General features: G+C 38.0%; 1 protein-coding gene across 1 annotated transcript in view; it reads right to left on the reverse strand.

The window, feature by feature from the left end:
* Positions 1-14,061, reverse strand: part of Nf1 (neurofibromin 1) — a 666,749-nt gene that overhangs the window by 143,481 nt on the left and 509,207 nt on the right. Inside the window, exon 38 of the mRNA XM_068225031.1 lies at positions 4,519-4,777. Coding sequence (XP_068081132.1) covers positions 4,519-4,777 — 259 coding nt within the window. The remainder of the gene's footprint in view (positions 1-4,518; positions 4,778-14,061) is intronic.

Raw genomic sequence — 14,061 nt, forward strand, 5'->3', positions numbered from 1 at the left:
TGAAATGGAATATGTGCCTATAAGAATTCTGATGATGATGATGATGATGATGATGATGATGATGATGATGCTTGTTGTTTAAAGGGGCCTAACATTTAAGGTCTTCGGCCCCATATAAGAATTCTAGTCCATACTTAACCTACTTGGATATCAGCTGTCGTACATGCCTGTCAGTTTTGAATGTTTTTGTATGATATAGTATTATTGGAAAACTGCAGGCTTACTTTTCTCTAGGTGCAATATTCATAGTAGATTTAATCTGGGTTGTTGGCATCATTCTCTTAGTGTACATCTGCACCAGAGGTGGCCTGCTTAGTGTCTAGATGGTGGATAGTCGCTAGGATGATTTATCCAAGCGAACAAACTCACAAGAACGAATGGAAGTGGCCGCACTGAGTGCTTGACTTGGCTTGGTTCCCTGAGTAGTTGCTAAGAGTTTATCCTAGCGAACAAACTGGGCTGTTTCTCCAAGCTTCTATCCAGGTAGAAATGTGAACTACTTTTTGTACTTGACGTACCTTTTACGTAGCTTTTGTTCACTTTTAACTGGACTTGTGTGCCTTTTTCCTTTAAAGGAAAAGTAAAGTATGTAATAAAAACAAAAGGATACCTCGGTCTTTTACTTACTTCAAAGTGACGACGAGTCGTTCTTTGGATGATAAGCATTCCCTATAGTTGGTGTCCTGCTTTTGCAGTGTTTCTTGAATCTTAGTAAGCAGAATATCGAACATTTCTATAGTCATTTGTAAATATTCATAAAATGTGTCTGAATGATTTTGTAACTGTTTGCAGAGAAGATTAAATGACCCATTCACAGACTTAGGCTCTTTTACTCCATGTACCCAACAACAACAAGAACGCAAGTAGAATATTTCGTACTTCAACCTAGAATTCTCAATAAGAAGTAATTTTCTTTCTAACTTCGACAGAGACATTTATAAGTCATCCTCGTCTTGCGAAAACACACATAGCTCTGAGCAGTGCAGCCACCTCATTTAACCTCCTATCTACACACCTATCTAGGCACCTATCCATGCAAACCACCTCTGGTGCGGACATAGCCTTATTGTTTGCTGGTTCCTGTTATTTCAGATTCTTTCCCAAAGAGTTTCCAACTTTACCAATTTGTGGACATCAGGCTGGTAAATTTCAATGCAAAAAACTGTTTTGCAAGATGTCAGAAGGATTCACCAGAGATTCTATCAGCATGTGGACAAAGAATGGCAGAATAATTTCACCCTTCAACATATTCCCGTTAAACCTCCAAGGAGACGTTCACCTCCAGGTACCAAGCCAGTACAAATTTTCCTTTGCCAAAGAAAAGAGAAAATGACGTAAAAATATAAGAGAGTGTAGGGCAGCATTTCTTTACATCCTAAAAATAGGTAGGGATTGGGTGAACAGATTGTGCCAAATGTTTCTCATTCAAGGTACACCACCACCTGAGACTCAAGGCAGTGGTAGAAGATCACAGAACATGAACAGAAGCAAGAGGCTGTGAAAAATCACATATGGTCATTTAAACCTCAGCAAAGACATTATTGCTGTGGCAAAGACACATGCTAGTAGTACTCGCATAGTAACCTCAGTATTCAAAAATTGTGGTCTATGAACAAAAAACAATATCCTGGAGATCTTCATGTAGAATATGACTATTAAAGATCCATATTCAATGAACATATCATTCCTGGGTTCAGCAGCCCTTATGTAGACAAATGCTTGATGTAGCGTCTTCTTGAGAATAGGATTTTAGCTGAGAAGAGTAAGCCTGAGAGATAACAAAATAAATTCGAAATTTCAGCTTAAAGCGGACAAGAAACGAGGTGATGTTTTCTATGAAAATTGCATCAAGAGAAGGACAATGAACTCACTTTCAGCTATTACTGTCAAAAAAAAAAACCTGTTATAAAAAATACCTGACTAGGCTGCTTATTACGGAAAATATTTCAATCTTTACAACTTCATAGTATGCAAAGGACCCAACAAATATTTTCAAAACAAAGCCAACATGTTTCTTTACATACAGTATGGTCTGAAAATGAATTCTGTAAAGGCTCTAATCAGATAGCATCTGCTGTTCACCACTGGTGGGTGAATATGGACCTGAAAACTGTCACACAGTCAGATTATTCTCTAATGGTTGTGGTGGCCAAAATAAGAATAAAACAGTGTTAGGGATTATAATACACTGGTTTCTTTTTGAAGCACATCATAATATTGAAATCATTCAACTAATGTTCCCTATAGTAGAACAATAGGTAAACATGACACTTATATGTGTACAGAAGTTCTGAAATATCTTATGAGTAGAAAATAAGTTATTATGGTAACTTTTTTTGCTTGTTGCAAGTTTTGGATTTTTTATTTTATTTTAATACTGAGGTCATTATATAAGTACTGCTGGTATGCATCACTTCCACAGCAATAATGCTTTTGCAGAGGTTTAAAAGGCCATAAGTGATTTTTCAGTCATTGTAAACCCAGAAGCATATCTGAACATTATCAAAAGGTATGAAACAGTAAAACATCTAAGAAAAGTCACCCGTGTTAAGGATTGGAAAACGTGTTCAGATGACACTCTTAAAAACGCTGGACATTTTCAATGTCCATTTTCAGAATGCAAAGAAAATAATAGACAAAAATAACAAAAGCAATAAATCTGCCTTAGTTCAACAACATCCTTTCTACAATTTTGACTATGATGAAGCAAAATATTTGTGCAGGAAGGGGAAGAATTTTAAGATTGCTCACATTCCTGATATCCCAAGGGGTGCTGTTGGGAAGTCAGCTAAGATCTAGGATGTTAAACTTGTCCTTCACTCTGGGGAAGCACAGGACAGTAATTCAGATTTAGAATTCTATGTCACTGTCTTTGCATAACAGGACCATGACCCTCAAGTTTGGATGGGGATGCAGATGATGAAGATACTTTGGATTCTGAACTAATGAAAACTGATGAAACGGACAAAGCCTAAACCCATTATTTGATTGTATTTTCGTAGTATATTAACACACACAAAAAACCTTTCTAAACTGTGTATGTCTTTTATATTGGAATGCACTCTACTCAATATTTCCTTCCATGAAGTAACATACTCGACACATAATTCCATCAATTATGAGTGTGTGTTTAGTAAACTCTGCCACTACAATTGTAGCTGGTTTTGAAAAATGAAGGTGTAATCAATAGGGCTGTAATTAGAATTGCAAAAACCTCTGTCTGAACAACACAGTTGCAAAATCTGCTATATGCAAAAAAGGAGATCTTACTAACTTGTTTTCTACTCATAAAATATTTCATAACTTTGGTACACTTATTAGTATCTTGTTTACCTATTGTTCACAAAAACAAGAACCCTCTATCAATCACATTTCTGTTTCATTTCATTTGCTTTTCCTGATTTTTTACATATTGCTTAACATTCACATAGCTAGTTTTGCAAATGGACTTCTCAAGACAAAGGATCTGTTACTCAAAACTGATTTTCAGAGTTAATTTCTCTGCATATTCATTTCATGTAAATGTTCCATCTGTCATTCCGAATACACCTACTGGCACATTACTGCTATTATAGAGTGAATCCTCTCTAATGCAGAAATGAAGTTCAAAGTCAGTACTTTTAAAACCAAATATAACGACTTTGCTTTCTGCGAGATTGCTATACAATTACCACTCATGAAAATTCTGAACAATGGTGTCTTAATACTTCACAGACTTTAATATCTAACTGTTTAGGATCAGTATTGCTAAATTACAATGTGGCCTCATCTGCAAGTAAGCTTTTTTTTTTGCTGTTTGTTTTACGTCGCACCGACACAGATAGGTCTTACGGCGACAATAGGATAGGCCTAGGAAGTGGAAGGAAGCGGCCGTACCCTTTATTAAGGTACAGCCCCGGCATCTGCCTGGTGTGAAAATGGGAAACCATGGAAAACCATCTTCAGGGCTGCCGACAGTGGGGCTCGAACCCACTATCTCCCGATTACTGGATACTGGCCGCACTTAAGCGACTGCAGCTATCGAGCTCGGTGCAAGTAAGCTAAACATGCTATATTCCTAACTGAGAGCTCTACATCATTAACAAATAAAACAACTTCACATGAACCCAATACAGATCCCTGTGCTCTGCCAGACTGGAATGTTAATGCGCTTGATGTCACTAGTGCAAATATTCAAAATCATTTTAGCATTAGATGTAAGGGGAGTATAATTAGCTCAGTGGCTTAGCTGTTGGCTTCTCACCCAGGAGGCTGCGATTTAAATTCTGGTCGATTCTGGGTCAAGTTTTTCAGCTCAAGAATCATGTGGCATCAGGATGGGCACCGGTCTTACCCCTGCCCCCGGCCAAAACCAAAAATGAGCCTGAGTGGCTCCATTGACCCCTGAAATAACTGGGATAAGCTGAAGAAAGGTTTTGTTTAGATATAAGTCATTCTAAAAAGTAAGAAATTGAAGAGAGTAGTACCAAAAAGAAAAAAAGCTAAATAGCATGAAGTTTATAAAATTTGGTAACATACCTGTGAAAGAAGGCTTAGTGCAGGTGCAAAGGGAATGGATGATGTTAATAACAAGACCATGAGTTGATGCCCTCATACTCAATGATCCTGAGCACACTAGGAATGTAACAGCATGAAACAGATGAGGCAGATGGTGTGCTACATCCAAACAGTTGTTAAAAGACAGCATGAGCAGATACCGGGCAAGGATTGCAATATCGTCCCACATCATGTGTTGTTCCAAAGTTGGAGTGGGAGACGTACATGTCTTGTCCACAACCTGGAATATTTAGCAACAATACCTCCTTACAGTTCAGTCAAACTAATTCAAAATATCATAAAGATGTGAAGAGAACGAGTTTGTTCTTTTATTTAGAGTTCCTGACATCATGAACAAATATGAATGTGAAGAAGTCACTAAACAACTAATATACAAAAATTGGCAAAATATTTCCCTCCTGATTATTTTCTTGACTTTCTCATGAACTGTTTCATGATTATTACCTTGCGAAGTTCATCTGCAGTAATTTAGTTAAGAATTACATTAGTACTGGAAAGGAACAAACTAGTGTCATATCAAGTCATACACAGAGAGAGATAGCAACAATAAAAGGAACACATAATAATGCATTTATGTTAGTCTTATTATGTGTTTCCTTTCTTGTTGCTATCTGTCCATATATGACTTGAGCAAAAGCAAAAATAAAATTATTCCAAATTATAAATACAATTTATTCACTTTCAACAGCATTGTTGGCCACAAGGTTAACAAGTTAGTTTCCTATACCCAAGGACATAACGAGGGAGGAGGTGAATCTTTGAATACTGGAAATGTTGGAAGGTGTAAGATTTTACATAACACCAACTTCTGACATAAGCAACTTATGAAGACACACACTTCTGTCGGTGTCCATATAACTCAATAGCCTGAAAGGCTGCCTTTGATAACCTCCGAAGAGCAATTTTTCCATTCTTTCAAGGCAAAAGTGTATCCTGTGAACATGTTACTTAGTTAAGCCAGTGACTGTGGAAGGACAAACTTGGTGAAGGTCACCAAGACCACAGTGCTAGAGTATTATCATAACAGCACACACAACGCTTGATTCATTATGTAGGGCATACAAAGAACTACAAGTGATGCTTAACGAGTCTGCTAGTACATCCAACAACTGACTATGGCCTCACTGTATTTCTGCAGCAGCAACTCTGGCAATTCTTCATCATCTTGGATTGATGTAGATCTTCCATGATGAGGAGTGTCTCCTATGGAAACACAGTCATCTGGATCACTTCCATGTATTGTTATATTGTACTGTACAGCATCCTCTTTGTTTGTTTCACAAAACAAGATTAATATCTCCATAAAATTATTTCCAAGTTCAACACAATCTTCTCTTTAACATTACATTAGCACAGATATGTTTTTGATGTCGCTTGAATAAGAAATGGCTAGGACTACCAAAGTATGTATAACATTTACCACATGTAAAAATAGAAAACCAACTTAAAGGGCTGCTGATGGTATGGTTTACAGGTCAGGTAGATTAAAATGTAATGTCCATTGTATTCAACTGGTTCACAACTTCATCGGTGGCACTGTGTACATCTTGAATAGTTCCTTCAAATCTTCTTCTTGGGCACTCCGTAGCAATGTGCTGGATCTCTTACCACTGTGAGCCACACTCACTTCTGTGTACTGCATTTGCTGTAACAAGCCAGTTGTTAACCTTGAAGCTACACTAAATATCAGCAGAAAGCCAAGTCTACTTTATTTATGACTCTGCAACAATGTTTGTGTAATTCATTTATAAGATGAGGAGTAAGAGATTGGAATAATTTATTACGGGGAATGTTCAATAAATTTCCAAGTTCTTTGAAAATTTTTTAGAAAAGGCTAGGTAAACAACTGATAGGGAATGTGAAAGTTGGGCAACACTCCTAAATGCAGATCATTGAAGACAGATGATTTTAGAAGGTATGAAAAAGTATACAAATACACATCCAAGATAGGTAGATCCATATACAGTGTATACAGATAGGCGTACTGAATTTCAACTGTGAGGTGCACAAAATGTAATTCAATTTAATTACCTCACTAAAAGAGTAATACAGTAGTTTCAATCTTTCTAACTGTGCTATTGGGTGCTGAAGTTCACAGCAAATCCAACAGATAGCATCACAATTTGGATATAATCATACCTATGAGTTTATGAAATAGTGGACCATGGGCAGTACTGTATACTGTTCAATATAAGGTGAAATCTGTACTGCTTTTCACCAGAACATTGTGTGTTGTAAAGAGGCGTCTGATGGCGAAGTCTGTTTGTAGATATGTCGTACAGTTTCAAAGCAGTAACTCTCGAAATAAAGTTGTGTACTTCTGGAGTGCCCATGCTTATCTATATCAATAAAATCGTAATGACCGTGTGTCTGTACATTGACTGTTTTGGCTAAATTTCCATACAGTTACCGTTTCAGGTGTAATAATGACCATCTGCATATGTTTTAGCTTTGGTGCCTGTTTGTTTGTCTATTTTTTGTCTGTCTGTTTGTCTACAACTTGGAAACTACTGGATATATTTCCACCAAACTTCATATTTAGAATCCACCTGTCCTTGGGTGAGTTTTAGGGAAAATATTGTTTTTAAGTCCCTGATTTTGCACTTCCTAAGTCCCTGATTTGCACTCCCCCCAAAATATACACAACCTAACTTAATGGAAATCTACCAGAGATGTTTCATGTTCAGTTTGATACAAGATGTGCTGCTAGCAAGCAGATAATTTATAGAATGTCTCAGCAGCTTGAAACTAACAGTTTTGTGTACGAGAAAAATGTCTTGTGACCTGCTAGTGTATGTACACCCGAAAACACTCAAGTGGTTCGAGTGACACTGACTGGAAATCCCTTAAATCAATGAGGAGGACCTCTGCCATGTTGAGAATCTCTTGTCAGTCACAGTAGAGAAATACACATCCAGTTCTTCACTTGCTCTTCTATAAAATGACAGAAAAATATAAACTTACACATAGAGACAGGGAATGGAGGCTACAATTTGCATTGTGAGCAATGGAAGAAGAGGTCATGCTTCACAACAAGTGGCTTACAGACAAACTCAGTTTCTTGTCTGTGAGCCTTGTGTATGTTTTATTTTCCTTGAAGGTGTTTAATATTCACTAATTCTTAAAGTTCATTATTATTATTCTTCTTTAACATGTGTTGTGTGACCGGCATAGGTTACAAACTAGATGATATACGATATGAACTTATCATGAGACTAATATATCTCCCAGGGTGGGATCATAGGCTGACGATATCCTGATTTGCTAACCTAACCTGACGACCTGTTGAACTGCAAAGGTATGAGGATATACTGGCTAGGTTATACTTTTCTCAAATGATACACATCAAATTAAAATATACTTTCAAAATTAACCACCTCGATATTCCAGTAGAATACAAATACCATCCACCTTCGTAACACACAACATAAATGACAGCGTAAGAAATATACACTCAAATTAACCACATCGATATACCTGTAGCATACCAATACCATCCTCCTCCAGAACACACAGCAACACAAATTGCAACATTAAAAAAAAAAACACAGTTTCTCTTATTTTCCACAATCAGCACTGAATTTGCATGACATAATTACTGAATTAAAATAGCTGGTATGACGACCTTGTTATGAAATTTTATTACATTAGGACTTTCTCTGTCCCTTGACACACACTAAATTTCACTGTATATATTTACACAATATCTTCTTCTAGCTTGAATTTATACACGTAATCTGATTAGTCAAAAAATGCAGGATCACAAACCTCAACCGCATAACCTGCTACACCATCTCGAAGTTGAGGTTAAATGCAAACACACCTCGCCAAAATCTCCGATAACTTTGCTGACAAGTTCATGGTCAGTTTCCACAGTAAAACATACTCACAGTATATTCATTAAGTATAATGACAACTAAGCCAGTCAGATATCCCAACCGGACGTCCAGCGATGGGACACAATTCTCTAAGACACAGACATGAGTAGCATTCAATATGACAAAACATTCCAAACTTCAAATGGGACAAGCCGATCACAACATTTCAAATAGTCAAGACCAATAAGACAACACTTCTGGCAAACCAGCTATAAAATGAACTCTTCAAGTTGCACGATTTTCTCTGTCTGAGATAATCACCATCTTCAATTCCTGTTGCATGTGGCACGCCGTTTTAAAAATTTTGATGCTCAACACTGGTATACTGATGCCTTGAAAGCTGTTGGGAGACATTCGTCATGTTGGACAAACCAACTTCTTACACAACTTTCTTTATATTGTACCATATCATATCATGGTCCAATTGAATTGATTTAACACTGTGCTCTATTTTGAATTTAGCGCTAAGGAATGCTGGGTGACCATGATCATAAATGCGTTGAACCCACAGCAAGCAGGGTGCGGCATTTCCCCTCAGATGAACCAAGGCAGGATACTGTAATTTCACTTGTGAAAACCCCGTGATCGGCATGGGTACACAGGTGCCTACCAAAGAGAGCGAGGGATTTGAAAGTGGGGAACTACCATATGACGTCAGTCCAGGACTGGAATCACCTGCATATGATCTTTATTGCTGTGGGGTCATTTCCTGAGATTATAAATTCATGACAAGTTCTGCCGATATTTTTGTGTAACTGTGCCTGTTTTGTTTATTACCAACTCATTTTAAATATCCGTTGTGAACTACAAACGGAAGCGTGGTATAGCCCAGGGATGTACTATCGGGCGCGTCACTACCCTCAGACTATAAAAGAAGAAAGCATCAATGTAACACCCTCAATAGCTAAGTGACATTCGAGGAGTGTGTACTTTCCGTGATGACATGATCAACAAAGTCTATTGTATCAGTGATAGATAAGACTTACTAACTATTTCTTTAAGCTTGCCCAAGCAACATTTGCTCAGTTAATGAATATTTTAATACGAGTTCGCGCTGTATAATAATTTCAAGTGCGGCTAATGACAGCTAACTGCTGTGAAAGACTAGATCAGAACCGGGAAAATATCCGTTAATTTGGCAAGTATCATTTGACCGGACTAATGTCTTGATAGGGGATACTGTCAATTGTATCCTTACCAGGGTTGCGAGAGTGTATCCGTGCACAAACGAAGTGGTGAAGAGAATCGGGACTGACAACCATTGCCAGGTTATAGGGAAACATCTGTAGTACAGGACCGAAGGCAGCAAACCATGGACACAGGAGAACTGATCCAGCAGACTTCTAGATTCATCCACAGTAAGGCTGTCATGAGCTAAATTATACCCATGGAGCAGTTCCGATGGCACCGCTGATGACAGACTTCGAGATAAAGATAAGTTGAACTGTTTATAAGCATGTAATGTAGTGATCAGATTCATATTAGGGCCTTTCGTTAAATGTAAATAGTAACTGTAAGCCAGAGTGGCTTGTTTGTTTTCATTTACTTTGTTAATAATGTTTGAGACTGGACGCATGCTATTATTTATTTCAGTGTTATTTAGGGCTGGGATACAAGGGTTAAGCCAGAGTGTAGTGCAGTGATTTTTTTTTTCTCTGTGTGTTAGGACATTTTCACTCGTGTCATGCAGACACTAAGGTATAAGCGATGTCAAATTCATCTATGAAAATTGAAGGACACTGAACCTTATGAGGATTGAACGGGAGAGATTCTATGCCTAACTTAGAAGTGAGTAGAACTAATCTACAGTATAGGCAGAGTATGCATGAAGTAGTATTATTGCATGTTTTTCAGTTGATGACTTGTGTAGAGGGCTATCCCCATCACTGAATTTAGTGAGGGTCATGTACAGAAAGTGGCAGGCAAACCCTAACTGTGCTCCAAAATTGAACCGGGGACTACTGAATACGAGGCCGTGATGAGCCATGATTATTGTGTTAAGGCCTAGAATTGGAGATAGTGTTGTGGCTTACTTAATGAGCTGCACCTGGTTTGTGAATGTGTGTACCCCAGACCAGACGTTATAATGAACGATATATTCGATGGCCTATAAGCCGAGATTTCTTTCCGCTCGGCAAGTTTGCTTGCCAGGTATAGAGCAAGGAATTTGTGTGTCTCGCTGAAGGCCTTGAGTGAATGTTTACACATAGTCCCATTACTTAAGAGGGTAGTAGTACAGAGATGGTTGCTTGAGTCATGCAGACGAAGATTGTTATTTTTCTATTGTCAGCCAGCTGATCACCTGCTTTGGAAACAAGTAGCCAAGAGCAGCCCGGGGTATTGTGACACAGCCTGTTACGAGAACATTGCAGATCTTAAGAGTGATTCCTCCTCACTCAAACGCAGCAAGGGTAACATTTACGTCTTTCTCTTTCAGATGTGGTTTATTTGTGTTGATTGTTTGTGTGTCCTTTGTGTGTGATATTGTTCTTGATTATTTGTGTTGATTAGTATTTTGCAGCCCGTTGGCTGCAGTTGGATTGTGAGGTTTCCAAACCTCTGTCTTATGTCCACGATCCGGATATCGTGTATTAGAATCAGTGCCTTTTGGAGGAATAAATTTAGGGCAAGTCTCAAACATGGTGTTCTTTATTATATGTTTATATACTACAATATCAGAACTAGTGTACTTACGCCAACATTGAATCGATCACTGTATGTTCATGTAAGAGACGATTTTTAATCGCAGCCTGTGGGCTAATCACAGTCGACTTATCTCAATCTCCTTTACAAATAGGTAGATTTCATGATTAGCAAGTTACTGAACTTTATATGCCCGGGTTCTTGACCTGCATGCTTTGAACGACCTTTAGTGTCGAATTTTATATTGCAAATTTCTTTGTAACATATAATTTGGAGATTTCATTGAGGTATAGTTCCTTCTGAATTTGAACTTTATGCTTTTAATGAAATAAATTATGTTTTCAACCCCTTTATCTTGCTAAGTTCTCATTCACGAATATGTATTCTAGATCCTGTCCTGGTCTTGTATGATAACTTTTGTTAGCCATATTTGTTTTTCGGACTTTTGCCACAGAATGCTACCAATTTAACATAGTATCTTGCGGTACATAAATAAATATCTACAGTATTCTTTACAATGAAATAAATGATGTGGACAATATATAAACAAATACATAATCTATAACCTGTCATAAACATTGCCGTAAAAACAAAAATTGACCTTACGTGGGGTTGGAATTCTGTACGATTACAGCTTGGCCCTTCAACATAAGATGCTTGTCGTTGATATGAAAATCACCGTTTGCAGAAACTGCAGCTCAGCAAGCCACAATACAATCATGTGGTAGAAACTATGAGAGCATAGAGGGGGCATTATCAACATCAGCTTCCCTGTGATGACTTCAAATTTGGTAGACAAGGAGTGGGTAGTTCTCCATGACTCAGTCACCACTGCTGCTGCGAAAACAGCACTTGGCACCACGAACCTTGGGCGTGTCATCCTACTTCATGTGTTCTATACATAGACTTTAACTTTTTCTGAACTTACCTCTTTATGTCTACACTGCATATGTTTCGACGTTTATTTCTCCACTCACTCCCACTGAAATTTGACTGGTCGCCATATTAGATGTTCATCTGTTTCCGTCATTTTTGTAATACATCACGGCTCAGATGTTTGTCATGCTCATACCTTCTGGAACCATCTTACTGCCAATATATATTCTCGCCACCTTGCCTATTTTGACAGGTGGAATCGAGACTCTAATGAGCACATAGGACCTCGTTGCGGCATGAGAGTTTTCTCCGCCCTATCTATTTGCGGCTGTATTTTGAATTGAGAGACATGGAGACTATTCTATCTAAATTTTAACTTAATTGTGATGCAAGTGTGATAAACTGATATAACTTGAAAACAATATTCTCTCATCCATGGGTAAATAATGTAAGTATCAAGCTTGAATTATTATTATTATTATGTTGTTGTTGTTGTTGTTTGAGTCATCAGTCCATAGACTGGTTTGATGCAGCTCTCCATGCCACCCTATCCTGTGCTAACCTTTTCATTTCTACGTAACTATTGCATCCTACATCTGCTCTAATCTGTTTGTCATATTCATACCTTGGTCTACCCCTACCGTTCTTGCCACCTACACTTCCTTCAAAAACCAACTGAACTAGTCCTGGGTGTCTTAAGATGTGTCCTATCATTCTATCTCTTCTTCTCGTCACATTTAGCCAAATCGATCTCCTCTCACCAATTCGATTCAGTATCTCTTCATTCGTGATTCGATCTATCCATCTCACCTTCAGCAATCTTCTATAACACCACATTTCAAAAGCTTCTATTCTCTTTCTTTCTGAGCTAGTTATCGTCCATGTTTCACTTCCATACAATGCCACGCTCCACACAAAAGTCTTCAAAAACATCTTTCTAATTCCGATATCAATGTTTGAAGTGAGCAAATTTCTTTTCTTAAGAAAGCTCTTCCTTGCTTGTGCTAGTCTGCATTTTATGTCCTCCTTACTTCTGCCATCGTTGGTTATTTTACTACCCAAGTAACAATATTCATCTACTTCCTTTAAGACTTCGTTTCCTAATCTAATATTTCCTGTATCACCTGCCTTCGTTCGACTGCACTCCATTACTTTTGTTTTGGACTTATTTATTTTCATCTTGTACTCCTTACCTAAGACTTCATCCATACCATTCAGCAACTTCTCGAGATCTTCTGCAGTCTCAGATAAAATAACAATATCATCGGCAAATCTCAAGGTTTTGATTTCCTCTCCTTGGACTGTGATTCCCTTTCCAAATTTCTCTTTGATTTCCTTTACTGCCTGTTCTATGTAAACATTGAAAAGGAGAGGGGACAAACTGCAGCCTTGCCTCACTCCTTTCTGGATTGCTGCTTCTTTTTCAAAGCCCTCGATTCTTATCACTGCAGACTGATTTTTATACAGGTTGTAGATAATTCTTCGTTCTCGGTGTCTGATCCCTATCATCTTCAGAATCATAAATAGCTTGTTCCAATCAACATTATCGAATGCCTTTTCTAGATCTACGAATGCCATGTACGTGGGCTTGTCCTTCTTGATTCGATCCTCTAAGATCAGACGTAAAGTCAGGATTGCTTCACATGTTCCTACATTTCTTCTGAAGCCAAATTGATCATCTCCCAACTCAGCTTCAACTTGTTTTTCCATTCTTCTGTAAATAATACGTGTTAAAATTTTGCAGGCATGAGATACTAAACTAATGGTGCGGTAGTTTTCACACCTGTCAGCACCGGCTTTCTTGGGAATAGGTATAACATTCTGCTGAAAATCGGATGGGACTTCTCCTGTCTCATACATCTTACACACTAAATGAAATAACCTTACCATGCTGGTTTCTCCTAAGGCAGTCAGTAATTCAGAGGGAATATCATCAATTCCAGGTGCCTTGTTCCTATTTAGGTCACTCACAGCTCTGTCAAACTCTGACCTCAAAATTGGGTCTCCCATTTCATCAGCATCAACAGCCTCTTCATGTTCCCGAACGAAATTATCTACATCGTTACCTTGATACAACTGTTGGATATGCTCCTGCCATCTTTCTGCT

The sequence above is a fragment of the Anabrus simplex genome, chromosome 1, assembly GCF_040414725.1.
Source record: "Anabrus simplex isolate iqAnaSimp1 chromosome 1, ASM4041472v1, whole genome shotgun sequence".
NCBI classification, from domain to species: domain Eukaryota; kingdom Metazoa; phylum Arthropoda; class Insecta; order Orthoptera; family Tettigoniidae; genus Anabrus; species Anabrus simplex.